Raw genomic sequence first — 20,149 nt, forward strand, 5'->3', positions numbered from 1 at the left:
GGGAAAGAGAAATAGACATGAAAGACTGATGGCAATAATCTTTCTCAATCACACCTACCCCTCTGGTATCAACATCATCTGAATCGTTATTTATCCATATAGGCCAGATCTGTACACACCTACCTGACTCCCTTTCTCTCTCTCTTACACACATACAGTCTATCAAAAAGTGATTTTGCACATAGATGGTTATTAAAAACAGGGCACAAAGATGATTATAACCAAGGATCCTCATGTCTTAACTTATGGCAGTGTGACGACAATAAAGGGACAAACTATGCTCTCATTCTGCTGCTCTGTGTGTATGCGTCTCACACACAATGAGGAATGGCTGTGCTGACATTGGGCCTGTATGCAAGTCTCAGTGGTGTGACCTCCTGGGCAAGGGCGTGAGAACCGCCATGAACAAAGAGCAGGGCTGTTACAGCGTGACAGAATTACAGAGTGACTCGAGACTCATGACTGCAAAAGTGCTAATACCCAACTCAGCTGGTGTGAAAACATGCCTTAATAACTCCCCGCAGGTGAGCGGCAGACTAAATACTAACAACCCCAACTCTGATCATGTGCTCCAGTTAAGAAAAACAGAGAACCACCACTGGTCACCAACAGACACCAACATCTTGTGTGGACAGAACTACCAGAACAGGTCCAGCATGAGAAGCATTCATTTCTATACAACCTGAACTGCTCACACAAGGTTGGGTATCGTGCATTTTAATCAATGTTTGACAAATCAATGACTTGTCAAGAGTGAAAGTGAAGCAACTGCCAACTTATAAAAGTGTGAAAAATCATATTATATTTGATGCAAAAAAATCATTTGAAAGGATTTCATGAAATTCTCTGGAATTACATAAAGCATTGGCTGTACGGACACGATGAGGACACCCACTGAAGTAAGCAAGTGGTCCAGACACTATAGGCACTTCTGAACCTTTGTGTTTTCCTTTATACACTGCAGCCTTCCTTTGAGCACAAAGAAAGCACGTGCAAAGCTGTGCCGGTATGACTATCGTAATCCAAATTTGCAGGATTGGCATTACAATATAAAGAACCTGTATATGAAATACGTAATCATAATTAAATTGGACCTTGCTTTGCCCTGCTTTAGCCGTTAATCCAGATCGACCTAGTGATATAATGACTTCGCTATTCTCACTGGCTGTCTGGATGTATTATGACCACTTCATGTGGATGCAAAGTCACATGTACTGTATGATAAGTCATAAGGCTTATCTTTAAGAATACAAAAACAGGACGTTTTAGCTCATAACTTCTTTTTTTTTCAACCTCTATTTATTCCAGGAAGCTTGACTGAGGCATGACATGTTTTTCAGCAACATCCAGCTTTATTTTTCTCCAGACATTCCCATTAATAGAGCTACCCAGCACAGCTGCAGTCCTCTATTATTGGCTACTGAGAAGCGTCACTGGTTCTGTACCTTGACAAAAGGTACTGCAATCAATTAATTTTACCAAAGTTCAGTAGGTTTCTCCAGATTTTATCTTTTTGTCCAAAGCAGCAACATCCTGATGTGACACCAAGTTCCCAGACCTTCAGGTTACGGCCAGCCGATTAAGAAGGAAGATCATTAGTCTCCATCTGTTTGGTGCTGCCCTGGTGTTTTCTGATGTAGTGCTGCTGATATGAACTTGATGTATTGCTAGACTGCAAACAATAGTCTAAAAACAGAATGGAGCTGATGACATTGCTCCGCGAGAGTGTGTTTGTACTGTGTGTGTTTGCGTCAGTGAATATGATTATGGTTATAAGGTTGTGTGCACACGTGCATGTATGAACAAGCTGTCTTGCACATCCTCCGGCTTCTGGCCAATCAGATTAAAGGAGTTATTCTGATTAAATGTGATGTGTGGCTCCATTCTCAACCAGACTCAGTCACTACACTAATAACCCACAATAAAATGGCAAAAAACAGACAAACTGATGGGTTATCACAATTTTTACAAAAACAACTTACTCCAGCACTAAATTACTATAATACATTGCAGTTTTAATTTGGTATATGCTAATAAAAAACTGTAACCGATTAACAATTCCAGTTACTTATATTTACAGTTAAATCTTTATGAAGAATTTTTTAACAATGACAGTTTTTTTGAAAGACAAAAAGCCTTTTGCTTTGGTAGAATCCTGTCTTCCAACACATACCAAACAACTTGAAAACACCCTAATGGAGTCCTGGTTTGGAAATAAATCCCTCGTTGTCTTGCCAGTGGTTTGACAATGATTTCTACTTGGCCAGTCTCTCATTTGCTTTGGCTATCTGCCATTTCATTCTTAGCAGGTAAAGTAGAACCAGCTTGCTTGAGCTTGTAGGATGAGAGCAGGTGTCCACAGCTTTGTATGCACTTACACTGTTTTGGTTTGACAGACCGAAACAGTGAGCTCAAAGCGGATCACCTCTGCACAAACATATAGACCCAGGTGATGATTTTTAATGGAATCACTGACGCTAGCAGCCTTTCACTAATTTTAATATTAACAGTTGCTTGATGCTGATTTAAATAAGTGTATATTATATATATATAAAAAAAAAACCCACATAAACACTGTGAAACAGTAACATTTAATTCATTGTGATCTTGTGACTGTTCACATGTGGTCAAAGCCAAAACACAAACAGTACTGGTAACACTGCCATGGCTAAAGGTCTGGTTCCCATGTGTACTAGTAAAGCCCTATAAATACAAGCATCCATCATGTGTGTGTTGCATGTGTCTGGATGGTACTTGACTCTGGGTTTAGCAGAAACAACACTGTGCACATGGTCACAGAGAGAAAAGCTGCTCACAGTTGAGTGGGACCGTTCTCCCTTTCTATTCCACTAACTGAAGGAATCAAAAATCAGCCTCTTATTATGGCCCCAATCACTTAGAATGTTATTAATTTCAATTTCCTTTTTGCACCCTTCACGTCATGTTAGTGCTGTTTGTGTGTACAGGTCAAAGCATTCCCCACAATGCACTGCGAATGAGGCGTAGAAAGAAACCCTTTCTTTGCGCAGAAGTCCCTTCTGGAAGATTACGCAAGCCCCAGCCAATGGTATCATCAAATCAGGATGGAAAGAGAAAAAGGAAGAGTGGGTGGAAGAAAGAAGTGATCCAAACAGGAGATAAAAGGCGGTATTTGAATGGGAGGAGATCTGCTTTAATGCCAGTGTAATGGCTATGGGCAGTCTTAATCCTCTCGCTGTCTATCGCTGGAGCTTTTGTCTTTTAAGTTTCTAATGAAATCAACTCCTGCGATGACTAGCACCCACATGACAAAATTACAATCAAATAAAGAAAAAAAAAATTCATGCTCACAGCTCAGTGATATGGGAAGCTGAGCAGGGAAAGGTGCAGAACCTCTGCCAACATAAATCACATGGAGGATGAAGGTCTACAGAGGTCAAAAAAGCCTGCAGGCACAGAGGGCAGCCCTGTATGTGGAAAACACTCTAAAAGTTGTTTATATGTCTATGTGGAGCATTTTTTTCTTGAAGTCCCCCGGATACGTGGGGAATTATTGATCTATAAAGATTTATTTAAGTCATATATTCAGCCATGAGTCATTATCCACTATAAGGGTTTTGTGAGGCAACTGATCATTTCTTTTAATTGATTATAGCATTGATTTGTTGTGGTACAGAGTTCAGCCAAGACTGAGGATCTCCTTGAAAGAGGGAGACAAAGTTTATACATTTAGTAAATTGCTGAACTGTATTCTATCCTATCTAAAAACACATTCTTAGCATATTTTCACCTTGTGGAGTTTACATTAGATGTGCTCCTCCATGACACTGCCAATACCAGGAATACTCAAGAGTTTGCAAATGTTTACATATGAACAGTTAAGGCAAATATTCATATTTTCTTTTGGATATGTTGGAATAAAAGGTGAACAAATTCAGCAGCAGCAGGAGAAAGAGGAGTGGTTTAAGAAAAAAGTGAGACTGAAAACAAGATGGAAAGAGAAACAAAGCAGAAAAAACAGACTTATCTTACCTTCAAGCACTGTGAGCTTGGCACTAGTGTTGATCTCGCCAGCACTGTTGGTGGCTGTGCACTCGTAAATGGCTTCATCTCTATGTGTGCGCAGTGGCTGGATCCGCAGTACAGAGCCTGAGCCGTCATCAAATTCAATCACCTGGGAGAGCCAGAGCAAAGCAAATAACATACATTTCTGCTTGCAGATTATGGTTTTCTTGATCTGAGAGAAGAAAAAAAGAACATTTGCCAGTTTTACAGTTTAGCCAGTGTCTCACATTTTCATCTCCTGCTGCAAAACCAGAGTTTTCAAAATAGCAGAATATAATTCTGTCATTCTCAAGAATGGCTAATTAGAGCAAATGATAATACTGAATCATATCCAACACTAATGCACTCAGCAGAAACACAACAATGATCATATCGAGGAATAGCAGCCAGGAGTATAAACCAATATTCCTCCCAGCTATCACAGCTGCATTATGTTACAGTGGTCAGAAACTGTGAGATCTCACATGAGGCTCTTTCTTCTGTTTACACAGATTCAAAAGAGGGATGGGAAATGAATCAAGTAATATATCAAGGGGATGTATGGTCAGAGGTGGTTGGAGGTGAAGGGGAGGGAGGAGGGTGTGAAAACACCGAAGGAGATGAAGAGGACTATATAAATCAAGATGGAAGGAGAATAAAGAGAAGGGAAGCCTGTCTGGTCTCACTCAGAGAAAAAAGAAAGAGTTGGTGTGATGCTCAATAACAGGGCAATTGATTGTGTGTGCTGTGTGTGCATGTAAATGCTATGAGTGTGCAGGCATGTGTGGAAGTGTCTGTCTTAATGAGAGAGGATTACAGAGCCAGACTGACTCCCACGCCTGCAATGTTTTGTCAAGTGTGTTGTGTTGGTGCCTGTCTGCATTCATGTGTACACAGTACTTGTGAGTGTGTATGTGAGTATCACACATGAGCACTCACCTCAAAGCGCTGGGAGCTGACTTTCTTGCCTTTCTTCATCCAGGTGATTCTGGGTTTGGGCTCCCCGGTGGCCTGGCACACAAACGAGGCAACTCCGCCCGAGATGCCCGTCTGATCCTCTGGGGATTTGACAAAACTTGGCAAGCCTGCAGAGGATGGAGCAATGGAGGCAGAGGGAAACAGAGAGTGGGAAAGATGTAAGTGACAGGAAAAGTTGGAGAGAGGCACGGAACAAAAGGAGCAGAAGGGAGGGGAAAAAGTGAAGGTCATCATAGTGTCTTTGCCAGTTACACTGGTATGTAAAACGTGATTGTACACTATACTGTACTGCATCTCTTCTCCACACAAAGCCAAGGAAGAAAAAACCAACATACACTTTGTTGTTGCGCACATGTGCAGTTTAGACATGTGAGAAGCTTGTTACTGTATTCTGCTGAATTTTCCCCCTTTGCTTTGACAGTGGAGTTACATTTATATCAAGTGTACATGAAGGATTGCATTAAACCCGACAGTCTATGGGGAAATAATCAGAAAAACTCCCACTCTTTCACAAAGATGTCAACAATATGACAAATCACAGAGAAAGAAGAACAAGATGCTGGTAAATTATACACTATAGGAGTTAATTAGGTTATTGAAACAGCAATTTTCACGTTATGTGACATTAAAACTGGTTGGCATGTCCTAAACTCCAAACAAGGCTTCTACTGTGTGACTTGATCCTGTAACCTCTTTGTGACTTCTATATAATGCGTGTTTATAACAACACAGTGGAGTACCTTGGAGATCACCTCTAACCGCAGATTCCCAGTTTGCCTTCAGGGTGTTTTTGCTTAGCACCACACCCAACAACATTGTGCAGGGGACAATGGAGTGTGTGTGTTCGTGACAGCCCGTCTACGCTGACCTGATGCCACAGTGAGAACACCTTTGCTCTACGCTATGACGGCCATGCTTTATGCTTTTCAGTTTCGGATGTGCACGATACAAGTCTGGCATTAAAAACATGACGCAACATCTTTATTACCAGCTTTATCAGCTCATATTTCAGTAACCAAAGAGGAGGCGGAGAGCACCTAAACCACAGTGATGACGAACAGACTGCCCTATGCACACGCACACAAAGGGGTGAATCATTATGCTGCGTACACAGAGGAGACACCAGCTTTCTCTCACTGAACACACGCTGGGGAAAATTCAGCAATGGCTGCCACCTTTTCCGTGATTTAACACAACACTGATGGGAGGTTGTGGGGTAGGAAGGTCGATATCTATTTAGCATAACACTGTAGCAGTTTCTGATATGAATGTGACCTTAAGTGAACACATTCTCCAGGTCCGCCTGATATATCATCACTCTCTGATCCCACTTGGATAGAGAGAGCTTTCTTTAAGAATTACAGCAGTGTACAACAGCACATACTACAGCCATGCATATAGTGAGGTGTGTGCATACCCAACACTCAGGTGCTTATGCCTATACAAATGGAACTGGTTTAATGGACAAAGGTACTAATAGGTACTAACAGCGGTTTAATGTGGCTAACTGCTCAAGCAGAGCAAGCCATATAATACAAAGGCTTAAGCTACATACACACAATATATAGGAACACTGATATATATATATATATACATATATATAGTACCATCTCACAACAGCAAGACAAAATGCATGTATCCATCTGTTGTGATGTACTGTGATGTACTTGAAATAATCAGTTTTATGACCAGTCTTTCTTGGAGTAAGTCACTGTCAAACAGCAAAACAAATGCTAATATGGTCCTTTAAGAACAACTATGATAAGCTAACAATAACAAATGAAAACTATCAAATCCAGAGCATTTTACATAACAGTGATAAGTGTACTGTAGTGTAGTATAGTGTGTAAGTAGGCAGTTATGCGTGCTTAGCGATGCACAGTAATCTAACACATCCATCCATCCATCTGTGACCTGTGACCCCTTCATTGTACCTAAGCCCACCTGACATTTGAATGATATTTTCGTCCTGGTTCTCACAGGGACATGACTTAGACTGCAAAAGCACAGTAATAAATCCTTCTCTGTAGCAGCAGAATGTGACTGTTGCACACAGCACAAACAGCAGCAGGAGAGCTGTGCTAATGATTCAAACCTGATAAGCTCTTAAGAGATTGTGTGCCTCAGCATGCATTAGTGTGTGCATGGGTGGTGAGATGGAATCCACAAGACCTGATTATCGCCATTCTGACTTCTAGGAGCTCCTGCTAACATCTGTCTGCAGCAGCTGCATTTAACCTGATGTGGGAGCTTTTCACTTTGTTGCTAAGAAAGAGGATCAGGCAGCATTAAACAGTTCTCAGCAGATGCTTCAAATTAAAAGATGTAAGCTCATGTATTGCCATAAACATTTAAGTATGGATCTTAGAAATTATAAGGATTTTTAGGGATAAGTGGAGGAAAAGGGCAAACTGGCCCACTGCCATATTAATCTTGTTAAACAAACTTGAATTTCAATTGTTGACCTGTGACTTAAGGAAAAACTATGGCAAATTCTGAGCTGCCTATCATTAATCCAGATGTCACCAACCACTCACACAAAATCTCAAAAAAGATCTGTGGTGACCCTAAGCCCCTGACTTATGAACAGGGTTAATAGTGGTCCTACCACGCTCCAATGAAAAGGCAGAAGGGTTTATTTTTGGACTGAGACTGCAGAATTCCTCCATCATTTTGTACCAGTGGTGAGTGAGGACACTCAACTGTTTGTCAGTTCATTTCTTTGGAAGACAAACTCCAAACCCGACCCTTTTCCTCAGCTCGTGTCCCATTTCCCTGGCTGTCAAGCAGTTGTCACATGAAAACAAAGGTAGGGATGAGGTGGAAAACACATAAGCCCACCAATGCAAATTCTTCTCTCAGCCATGACTGCAAGCTTTGAACTGTACTCGGTTTAAGCCTTGATACCTCACATTCAAAACTCCTATCTTGACACACAAAGTTTTAACACATGCTCTCTTCTCACTGGGAACGTGCAGAATGTGCTGCCATAATTGTCCAGCCCAGTACTAGTTCCAAGGCGCCAGGATTGCAGTACTGACTCATGAATAACTCATATTTGCCACAGTAATTTATTCACACTAACCGGATCATGATGTTGATCTAATTACAGCAGCTGTCACGTAAACACCTAGATTGAGTTAAAATCAAAGCAAATAAGCATGGTTGGATTACAAGTCAATCATTCAAGCTACTGGTTTAATTAGCAAATTAATGCACCACAAAAATCTAAAACTGATCCACATGCAAAACAGCGTTGCTGAACACAAAAAGGAGCATGAAGGTGAAGACAAAAAAAACAAACACATTTTTTGTTACTAGAGTAAAAAGGCTTTCATGTTAAAACTAATGAATGGAATAAATGAATTAATCAAAGCAAAAAAAAACAATATACACCAGTGAAAACCCTCAATTTTCCTCTTATTATTTGGTGGGTCTAATAAAGTGTTTTTGTAGGCTACACATTAAGCAAATTAACATCACAGGGTTATTAGGGAAACTAATGCAAATTAATACCTAATTTTCAAAAACTTAATACAAAGTGTTAGATTCATCTAGTGGAGGTTATTTGTAGTAATTTATAGAGTTAAGCTGCAGTGTGCTGCAGTGTGTACAAGAGCAGCTGCGTTCTCACCTAAAATCAAAAGGATGCGATGTTTGTGCCGGGCTGATGTGAAATTTAAATTTGACCCAGAGGGCAGGCTATTGACAAATCTGCACAGATTTCACTGATGGGGCCTAGAGGCTGCTGATTGTTCTGTGTGTGTGGGGGGGATTAAACAGCTTCTCTCATTTAACCTAATGCCTGCAGCACTTTCTGTGGGGTCTGAGGACATTAGAGAGATGAAACGTATTTGGGAGGGGTATTCCCAAACTCCCGCGTTGCTACAGGTGTTTTCTTCATTAGACAGCTCTCACGGGACAGGTGGTCACAAACATCAATTTGTAATAAACTGTAAATTAATTTGTCAAGGACAACACAAGAAAATGGGTCTGAAGAATAAACTAATGAATGTCATATGTTTTTTGTTAGGATAAGAACTGAGGTGAGCTTTTAACGGACTGCACGTAAAGTGCAAAAATGAATTATTTTATCACCATTCTGAAACACACAAAGCAGTGTTACTGTGTGATGTTCCCAAGCAGTTCTTTATTTTTTTCTTGTCGGAGGCCTCAGAGCAAGGATTGTAATAAATGCAGAAACAGCAGGGAGAGTTGCATAAATGGCACTTGTGTGGCTAACAATTAGTGTATTCCCAGGCCTGCAGGAGCACCCAGTGAGAGCTACTCTGTAGTGTAGAGTATCAGGGATCGATACACACACGGCAGAGAGAGAACCATTAATTCTTATTAATAATGGATTAGCAAGTTATCATTTTCATGAGGCAACACTTAGTGGAAATTTGTCTGATGGCATCAGTGCTGGTTGTTTTAATGGAACACTTCCATTAAGGCCTTTTCAGGCCATTAGCAGGCAACTTGTTTGCAATTAATTCCATATAAAGCTGCCTCCCCTGCAAGTTATTTACCCCAGTGAAGTCAACTGCACTTCAGGCTGTTTGTTTAAACCAATACACATCATGTTTCCTATCTGCACTTCTGTTTTACAGCTGAACACCACTGTATTACTTCTAAATGACACATGTATATAACACTCTACAATGTACTTTATGTGGAGGAACCCCAGGACTGAACAATATGAAGGAGGATTTCCCATAATCCTCACTCCTGGGCTGATGAAAACCAGGTCAGAATTATATATTTGTACTATCTATTTCCTTAATTTTCATTTCAAAATGATATAACACATTCTGAAGATACTCATCTGTGTAATAGTTCACCATCTCTACTGAGCGAGGGTGAGTGGTAAACTGTGGTAATTTTGCCTTAAATATCTTGAGCCTAATTTTTTTGAAACAAAGTTTTAGTGTCCAGTACCGTCACCTCACACAAAGAAGACTGGACATGTATGAGTGGAGTCTGCTTGGTCCTCCCCATTTGTATGGGTTTTTGCTGGCTGGTCCAGGTTCCTTGCACTATCCTCTCCTACTCATGAGCCAGTCCACACTGAAACCAACCTTTCTTTTTTTTTAATGACAGCACAGTAGTCAAACATTGATTGGACTTTATCCAAATGTCAGTGAAACCACAAGGCCAACGTGATTCTCACTTAGATACAGTACTTAAAACTAAATACCTAACCTATAGAAAAGAAAAGGAACAAAACAACATCAGACTTCCAGTACCCTGAGGACCATGGAGATGGGCTTCTATCAGGCCTCACAGCTTTCTGTGAATTATTCAGGACAGCAGAGAAGAACAAGAACTCTAAGTGCAATTACCCTTCAGTCCTCTCTTTCCAGTGTGAGCAACATTAATGTAATGGCTTTCATCTTCTCAAGCCAATTATGAACAACAGAGGAATCTCTCAAGTCTGCTTCCTCTCTCTTCATGCTGTCAGTCAACATGTGACATTTTAGAAAAAAAGCATGTACATTGGTGGCTGATACTGAGAGAGGGCATTCAAAGTAACTGTTTAAAAAACATGCAAGGATAAATGCTTCATTGTGTACTTTTTGATGATGCGATTGTGGCTGTTCCGGGTATCACATGATTGGGAGTCTGAGGTTTATTATTACCTGTTGTACTTAAAGTGGCACCAAACCTAGATCCAGTCAAAGATGATTCACTACCTGTGGTTTCCTTCAAGCCACCTAATTCCTTAAGGGCGAGTTTTAACAGACATGATACAAAGACAGACAATGCACTATGTTGTGTTTGTTGTGCTTTCTGAAGAGAAAGTTACTTCTGTTGTATTATTGCATAAGGAAAAGTATATAATTTCCTACTTCCTAAAAGCATGATTATAAAACTGTATGTTTTACAGTTTCGCCCATAACTGCTGGCTAGTTGGAGACTCAATATATCACTAACTGACAACAACCGATGCAACACAATGTGGACAATGCAAAGGTAAAATGCAAAACTGCCTCCAATAAACAAGCTCCTTATGAGGTGTGTGTCCCTAACCTGCAGAACAAGCCTGCTAAAGTGTCTGTTGAATTGCACAGCTTGTCTGCATAACCCTGGGGCTACATCACTTCCAACGTTCATTTAGTTCATTGAGGAAATGTTCTCATTTGCTCTTTTATGAAACCAAGTGTTTTTTCATTTTCAAACTGTTAAGGACAACTGATGGCATTTGAAGGCATGTGTTAGCGGGTAACAGAGTGACAATCTGGAGACACTTGCATGCTAAACAAAATACAAAGAGGGAAAAGTACATCTTGAATGCAGCTTGAATATGTAGTAAAGTATATACTGTGGCACCTTTGTAATGGAAATCCAGAGTACTCTGTGAAGTTGCTGGAGTAAGAAAGAAGACTCAAACAGCTGATGGGAGGCTAATGCTGCTGGGTGAAGTCCAATGGTCACCTTGGCTCAGACTCTGACATTAATAGACCAGTGTGGGGAAAATGTTAAGTGTGTTAAGTGATCCCAGGAGGGCGTGGGTTGGACTCTCAGGTGCTGAGATGCCTCCTAGTGTCATCACAGATTGCATTTTGGGGTTAGTTCATCATCCATCACCACGCGCTCCCTCACAAACCCACTAACCTCATTAATTTGCCTCACCTAGATTAGCCCTCCCTCAGAGCCCACAAAGAGCCCTTACCATTGTTCTCATTTTCTCACCCACGTGGCCCCGAGGTATTAAGTAATTCAACACTCCAGTAGACAAAACTGAGTAGGAAATTAAATTATGTTACTGTAGAAACATAGAACAACAATGAAATTCTGACTGTATAGGTGCCAACAGGCTCTTTGTTGCTTCCCTTATGATTTTGCATCTTTGCAAAGCTAAGGTGACCTTTTTACCCATGAAATAAATCTCGCTCGAAATCCAACCATGTTATTTTGCTCAATGTCCACAGGCTGTTTGAGGTGAGTTAAATGCCTTTAAATGCACTTTAGAGGAAGCTCCAAAAGTAACCAATACATGGGTGTGTGTCAATGCCAGCTTGAATTTCTCCATTCTCAGCAGAGTCAGACCCGTGAGCAGGTTGTGACAAGTTAGAAGGATTAAAGTATCTCCATACAGCTAATATCTCTCAAAAATGAAATCCACATCAATTCTTTCAAATCTGTGTTAATACTAGATTAGTTCAAATCAAAAAGCCTAGGATTAAGGGAGAAAGATATAATGAATAACTCCATCACTATGAACACAAATTTAAAATGTCTTTGGCCATATGCCCTTTTCTGGAAGGACACTGGTGGCTCTTGTTGTCCTGTGGCACTGTCGAATCTGGGACACAGCAGGGGGTTTGGGTGACCATCTCTGGCCCTGCTATTGAGCTCTCTAATTAAACTATTAATCTCACATCATTAACCTCCGATGACCCTTTCCTTCTTCCTTTCATTGGCTTATGAAAACAATTTCCCCACTGAATCTCATCAACAATTAAATTGTGTTCCTCCAGCACTTTATCTCGTGTGTGTTTTTCCCTCACATATATATATTGCTTTCTGCCACTGCTTTCACAGAGCACTTTTCAATTGTTTAGCTCTCCCCCCAACCTCTGCCCCTCTCTCAGTGTGCCTGTCTGCATGATGTGTGTGGACCACAGCTGTGCGCTAACTGCATTACTCTCCAAGTGGCTCTCCAAGGTGGATGTGGTTACTTTTAATTAAAAAAGAATCAATTTCTATCCCTGTTAGCTTTTGAACTGAGTGACCACATGGACACTTAAAAATACAATTCAATTTTGGGGCCCCCACCCCTCCACCCACCACCGTACTTTGGCACTTCTATAGCATCAGTACATTGCAAGAGCGATGGAAATGGCCAAACAGTCTATGCAGCTTGACTTAAAGGTTCATGTAGTATATGGGTGGATTTAAAAGTTTTTTAAGAACCTCTGTTCTTAAAATGTGGGTATCATAAGCATTTACAGGTCACTCAGGAACATTTTCATATAAAGTCAAGAGGACATGCATATTTAACCTGCCTGGGAGCCTTCTTAGTGGTCTAGCCACTGGACAACAAAGAACATAGTGGCTAAGAAACAGTCCAGAGGTCTTACAAACTACAATTAATGTACTGGGGGTAGGGGAGCACAAATAAGACACTAAAAGGTTGTGGCATGAGACAGTGGTTTGATACAATAAATCACTTTAAACTTATTAAGTTAATTATTGTGCCACTGTTATCCTCCTCTTGCTGCTGGGAGTGAAAAGAACAGACTCGGGTACAAAGGAGGCTGCAGCGGTCTTGCCGCACATCTCATGAAAAGTCATCAGAGATTATAACATGAGAGGCACAAGAGGAGACACATACATCAAAAGCTTATTATAGCCAATGAAATAACTCACAATGACAGCACTACAAAAAGATAACCATTACATTTAAGTGCTGGCTATGTGTAACTTTGAGGCTGACCTTCTGGGCCAGTGGCTTATTGTGTGCAAAGGGGGCCGTATAGAGAGCTGGCTAATTAAGCTGAGCTCCCCTGGGATTGATGGGACGTCTGCGATCGGCACTCAGGCTAATCACGCTGTATTGTGTATCTATTCAATGACAATATAAGATGAATGATGTCATGGAGTTATAGCTCTAGTACTGCAGTAGGAGGATGTCTTGTGCTTATTTGTGCTGCTAAATCAGGATGAACTGCAAATCTCACACACATACACACACACAGTATATATATATGACAACAACATCTGAAAAGCAGCCATCTTAAACCAGTGTAAATGGAACGGCCTATGGTTTGTATTTAAGGGGGTCGACAAACACTGCTCATACAGCTGTGTGTTTGCAGGCAAGAGGAAAAACAAAGACACCAAACTGAACCCATGTAATAAGATACTTGCTGGGCACCCCGCCCATAATATCTGTCTGGTGTCTGCCTTGTAATACAGGAAATCCAAGCCACAACTATCAAGTTCACATAACTAAGTTGCATAGAAATTACAGGCACCTAAATGCACACAACCCTGCTATTAGTGGGAGGTGTTATTTTTGACCCCCCAACTGTCTTATTTTAATTCTATGTCTGTTTGCTTTTCGGTCCAGGTAATAGCAGGTTTAGGACTTTTCCCATGTGTAGTTACATTAAACTAAAACCATAGCTTAACCTCGGACAAAAGCTAGGCTTTTGTTCAAGTTGTTATTTGGTTTAAGCTGAAATTCAATCTTTTCTCATGTCCCTTATTCATATAGCAGTGTTTGGGGCGTATCCTCAAAATAAACACTAGTGCCAGCTTGTCACAGCAGAGTATCTTTGTCTGTTAATTAAAATGCTTAGCCCTCTGTTTTTATCTGTAAATAATATGATTACTGAAATCAGAGACCAGGGCAAGCTTGCTGTCATAGATGCAGAGAACCAAAACACTAGGTTTGCATTAGTAAAGTTATTGTAGAACACTATCCACATTAACCCATGTTCACAGACTAAACACAGTGAAGTATAATTAATTTTGTCCTGTAGCTTATGTCTGCCTGTCATCTTTAAATCTCACACCATTCACATATAGATATTTGTACAACATAGAATGAAAACAGCACAACAGCAGTACAGCTTAATAATCAAGGCCCCATCCAAATTCATAGAGCATCTGACAGATTGACTGTATTTAATTAATATCACGCCACCTTCAGAGCCGCTGATATTAGCAGCTTTTCTTGATGAGCTCTAAAAAGCTAATGGAATTGAATCAGTTTCGTCTATCCCCTTGGTGACAATTAAAATGTAGGCACAGAAGAGCGCATGTACTCAAACAAAACAACAAAACCTGAAAACAAACATGGTGTATAACCAATAAATAAAATACTGACAGGGTACTATGCCAATTATTCATACACCACTGTTATTTAAGTAATTTCTTTTAGATTGCTTTATTTTTTCATCATATTCTTTAAGAATCATCAGAAATTCCTATTTTAGTTGAACTTTTATATGACCGTCAGCATTCAGAGGTTATTATTTTCTATCAGAACGCTAGACATAGCATGCTGACACCACATTATAACTAGACATATTGAAACATAGTGCAATTATTTTGGGTGCATAGCAAAAGCAGCACGGATGGAACTGAGTCAAATAGATGTGACTGTGTTGAATTTAGTGCAGTGGGGCACATTTTTCAGGTCTTACTTCAGCACTATTGCTCCAGTCAGTCTGATTTGGTCTGCTCACATTACAAGCAGAACAAAGACAGTCTTGCCAGCCCATAAGAAATAAAGACAGGAGTGCAAAACTCTCCACAAGGTCAAGTTCACACTTACACTCTGTGCAAAACTCTAGACACACCTGAGGTGGCAAAGATGATAACACAAGGCTGGATGAGAGAAGACAAAGGGTACAGAAAAACAAATCCTTCTGGGCCCATTTATAAAAGGACAGGGCAGTTGGCGTGGTCAGAGAGGGGTATAATTGAATTACAGAGACCCTATGACAGCACTGTGGGTGAGGCCATGTGTTGAATTAATTCTGTCCATGACCCCGTCTTTGACAGGGCAGTACCTCTTTGTATGCCCCTGACACCCAAAGGCACATCAGTGGTGACATCTTTCAGGATGCCTTCTTCCAGCCAAAACTGTCATTTAGACTGACAACCGAGCACAAGCACACTGTGTCTGTTTTTAGTGCAGATGCTATGGCTTCCTATACTTAGACACATGCATTAGATGAGATGCTATTTCTGTTTGCGGGAATCCACAAAAGACACCAAATGTAAACAGAATCCATGTTCTATTTTAAAAGCAGCTCTCCACTACACAATATGAACGCCTGTTCTCTGTGAATATACACACAGTCAATTATTGTGCGGCAATGTAGTGGGCAAAATTCAACTTCACCAGAACAAGGAGAGTGTAAAATAAAGGCTACATCACTAGATTAGCTAGTACAAATGAAATTATTCTGTTTTAACCTCCCATTGTGTGTAATTTCCATTATAAGTGAATATGGAGCTCAAATGCTCTTAATAAACTTATGAGGCTTAATGAGAAGAAAGCAAGGCAGGGCTCCACATGTGAATGAAGTTACTTACTGTCTGCTAGAGAAGAGAACACCATGCAGCTGAGTAGAAGCAGAAACAGCAACTCCCCTCTGGGCAGGAGGGGTACTGCCAGCTGAGTATTAGGCACCATGTTCTAAGTTGGCACTGCTCCCTCCTCGGTCCCCTGCTAGACACGTCCCACTCTGACAGGATCAAAAACTAACACCTGGGAGAGCAAACAGATGCAGAGCCAGAGTAAAGAAACATTAGAATTGAAGCTCACCAGATATTTGCATATATTTGAATGAGCATAACAACATGTTAACACATATCAAAAGCAAGTCGTAGTACGGAACCAAAGGAGATGGAAATTTTGTATACTAGTAAAAAAAAAAACCACACACGCACAACACTGGAGATCTATGGTTGCGATCAACAAGACACGCAATACCACAGTACAATCTTGCTGCTGGGAGCAAATGAAAATACAAGTGAAGCAAATGTAACATGCAAACTACATTAGAAGATGACTATGGAAACAAAGCAGTGTGGTGTGGTGGAGAGAAATCATCGGAAGAAATACCAAGGACAAAGGGGAGGTCAGGACACAGGATTACATTTACAATGAGGATGAGTTAAGCACCCAGAGGACCTTCTAAACAGCACTCCCTAGGGACCACCACCCACTTAATGCTCTCCATCAAGAAATTGAAACTGTGTCCTCCAGATGGGTTCAATCAACAAAGTACCATGTCCTCACAGGATGACAACATGTATACATACATCCAAAGGCGGGACATGGTTGGTCAACAGAGCAGCAGCAGGTGTTCTGCAAATTAATTCATTCATCAGAAAGCACTGCACAATCATCTGAAGTAGTAGTAGGGGGACAGAGAAACAAAAGCTGCCTCTCAAACATGCATTTTGTGTATTTTGAGGAATTAGATTAAGTTTGGGAAATGACTAAGCCAACTGATAAGATTTAGATATATGACCTTATGTTTGTTATGTCCTGCAGTTTCAATGCCTAATACTGTTATAAACAAAGTAACTGTGTATCCTCACAAATTGAACCAACTACATTTTTTATCCCTACCCTGTTGCCTACAGCCATCTGTGATGTATAATCATAATACAGTAAAGCAGACCACAGCGCGGTAAGGATAGTTATCTCTCTTTTGAGAGAATTAAAACAGTATCTCCAGAGGACCTCAGAAAAAAAAGAACTAAAATGAGAAAAGTTTAAAAAGTTTTAAAGTATGCCTAGTTTTGTCTTCACAGGCTCCCTGACAACGATTCTGTACAAAGCTTTTACAAGTAGCCTATTGGAAGTGAATTGAAAAGTATCTCAGCTCATCTGTTCAGTCTCACTGCCCAGTTCACAGTGGTGACTGAACAATACTGATCGTTGATATTTGTGAAAAGAGAAGTAGAGGCACACACAACACGGTATCTCTCGAGGCTTGCTGGGTGGCCTGTCAGCTTTAGTCTTTTCAGTTCAGCCACATAAGTCAGCGTGTCAGGAACACAATGCCTCCAGTATCTTGTGAAAAAAAAAGATTCCATTCTTAAGCCTGTGAGGTGTTGAGCAGTTCATTACTCACATGGCTATTACAATGCGTGTGTAGAAGCAGTGAAAAAGTGCACACACTGGGCACGTCTTCAACCATCCTCTTTGTGAAACAAGACCAAGGAAAACATTAGATCGAGCAAAGATCTTCCCAGAGCAAAATTCCAAGAGTTCCTCTTCATTCATTGGAGCTCTCTGAACCTCATTTGACAACTCCCTTGGCAAAGGAAAATACAATGATGTGAAGGAATGTTGTGTGTGTTGCTGGTGGTCTGGGCACAGCTGTAGACAGGTACAACTGATGGCTAGCTCTTCAACACTGTTTATCACTCACATGAATGTGCCCCTAGGCTTTCATGTCTACTAAACTAATTTCCACTGCAACACACTTTGCATCTAAGGAATTTCCAAACACTGTGCAGCCAGCTAGTGTTCAAGCTCTGATTTTTGAGAAAGCTAAAACAATTTAAAACCTCTGGGAAGGGGGGGGAGCTTCCCTTTGTGTCTTCATCTTCACTGGTAATAAGTATACTATTCATTGTTGGCGTGTTAAGCTGTAGCAGTCTGTAGAAGAAAAAGATATATGAATATACTACTCAGGGTGCCAAAGAATTGGATCATACCCCCACTCTGCAACCAGAATGAAAGACATTTAGGCCCCATTCTTATTTCACGTTAAACCCCCACTTTAGCTTAGCAAAATGAATGTAACTCATATCAAGTTTGTTGGCAGACACATTTGTTTGACACTCATTTTTATGAACACCAGTGCTGCACTGGTTCATGTCGGCGGGTAGCGAGAGTGAGTGAGGCTGATAGAGTTGGCTACTCGCCGTGCACCAAACCTTTGGTGGTGGAGGGATATCTTTCACAACACATGCCAGAGAGAGACAGATGCTTTTCATCTTCAATGAGACAAATTCCTAGAGCGAGGTTTATTCTTTATTTATTTAGCTGCTTATTTATCCCAGTGCAGCTTGATGGCTCCCAGCTACACACAAATACTATAGGACAACACTTGCCACTATGTGCATTTGTGTTGTGGTGGCAGTGCTGGCGAGGGAGGGACAGGGCATTACAGTGAAAATGGTGCAGTGCAAAATGTGAGCAAGCTGCTCAGCACACAGGAAGACATTGTTTGCCACTATGTGGGAGAGCAAGAGAAAAACAGCAATAACATGTAGGAGTGGATGTCTGCCCCTGTGAGATTGTACGGGAATCCTTCTGTCTTGTAATAATTTAATTCTGAAGCCTGTGTATCCAAGTAACAAAGGAAGAGTTAGCACTGAATAATTATGGCTAAAATGATCATGCAGATTACTGCACCAGAAACTGAAATCTAATTAATTAACACAATAAGTCAGGCTGAATTCAGAAGCTAAATTATTTTACAGCAGTTGATGATCTAAATTAATACAGTTTAAAATTGTGATGAAAAAACTAAATGAATGTTTCATCAACCACCATGCTACAACATATAATAAAGTTCTACATATTTTCAAAATATGATCACAAAAATTATGGCAACACAATTTGGACTGACATTATCTTCTTGTTGGCAATTTTCTGTGATTTGATTTTAATCTAACTAGTCACTAGTGACCGACAGAGGATGTGTTGACCAGTTAGCACAAGATGATCAAGTTAAACATACAGTAAGTATGATGTGTTTAAACACAGTTAGCTGACGTGGTGTCCTGATACAAGAAGACAACAGATGAGGCAAAGTCAAACAGCTTAATTCCTTCCACCACATTATCAGCCATACAATGGATATGTAATAAAGACACAAAGGGGACGCTGTGTTTAATAAAGTCAAGTCTGAAGCTTCCCGGGTTGGTTAGCTGCTGTTAAGAAACAGCCCCACTGAATTCATTATTTAAGATTTGAGATGTAGGTGGTGATTCTGAGGTCTGCAACTATGAACACAACTTATAGTGCAGCCTGGGATCTGCCCAATTTCTCAAGATGTCAAGATCATGTATGTTATAGAGAGGGGATTCTGTGGGAGAAATGTTTTCTCTACAGAAAAAATACAGCATGAAAGAGAAGAGATGGTTACTGAATTAATACAGAAGTAGGCATCCCCCTTCTATGTACTTGAGGGAACTGCTTTAGTCTTGAGCAGGACAGACAGTATATATACACTGTATAATAGGCAAAAGACTAAGAGGTTTAGTGAAGTAATTAACAAGGAACAATGGAATGTGAGCATCTCCTACAGTAAATTGTGGAGAACAAAAGAGCTTTTGTGTGAGTCCATGGTGAAAGGGAATATATAACAATAAATCCACACATCTTGTTTACTTCTTTGCCACCCACATCAGGTGTCTGTCTTTCAAGTTATTACCCCCTGTTTATGTACATGTGTGTTGCAAGGGAGTGGCCACGCAAACAGTAATACTACAGTAGTCTACAAACAGACAATGTAAGGTACATCTCTGCAGAAAGAGCGCAGAGGCTGAGTCAACACTATTACATTAACTACTGGTAGCATCTCTGCTCTCCATCGTTTCCATCCCACCTACTCATGCTCTCTCTCTTTCTCAGTCTACATTTAATGGGTCATCCTGA

The 20,149-nt window shown here is 40.6% G+C and overlaps 1 protein-coding gene across 22 annotated transcripts in view; it reads right to left on the reverse strand.

The window, feature by feature from the left end:
• Positions 1–20,149, reverse strand: part of ptprfb (protein tyrosine phosphatase receptor type Fb) — a 156,988-nt gene that overhangs the window by 82,151 nt on the left and 54,688 nt on the right. For all 22 annotated transcript variants that reach the window (XM_020591231.1, XM_020591233.1, XM_020591237.1 and 19 more), the window contains 3 exons: positions 16,057–16,231; positions 4,963–5,108; positions 4,012–4,153 (listed from right to left, as the gene is read on the reverse strand). In XM_020591231.1, coding sequence (XP_020446887.1) covers positions 4,012–4,153; positions 4,963–5,108; positions 16,057–16,156 — 388 coding nt within the window. In that variant the 5' untranslated portion in view covers positions 16,157–16,231. The remainder of the gene's footprint in view (positions 1–4,011; positions 4,154–4,962; positions 5,109–16,056; positions 16,232–20,149) is intronic.

This window comes from Monopterus albus, unplaced genomic scaffold, assembly GCF_001952655.1.
Source record: "Monopterus albus unplaced genomic scaffold, M_albus_1.0 scaffold14.1, whole genome shotgun sequence".
NCBI lineage: Eukaryota > Metazoa > Chordata > Actinopteri > Synbranchiformes > Synbranchidae > Monopterus > Monopterus albus.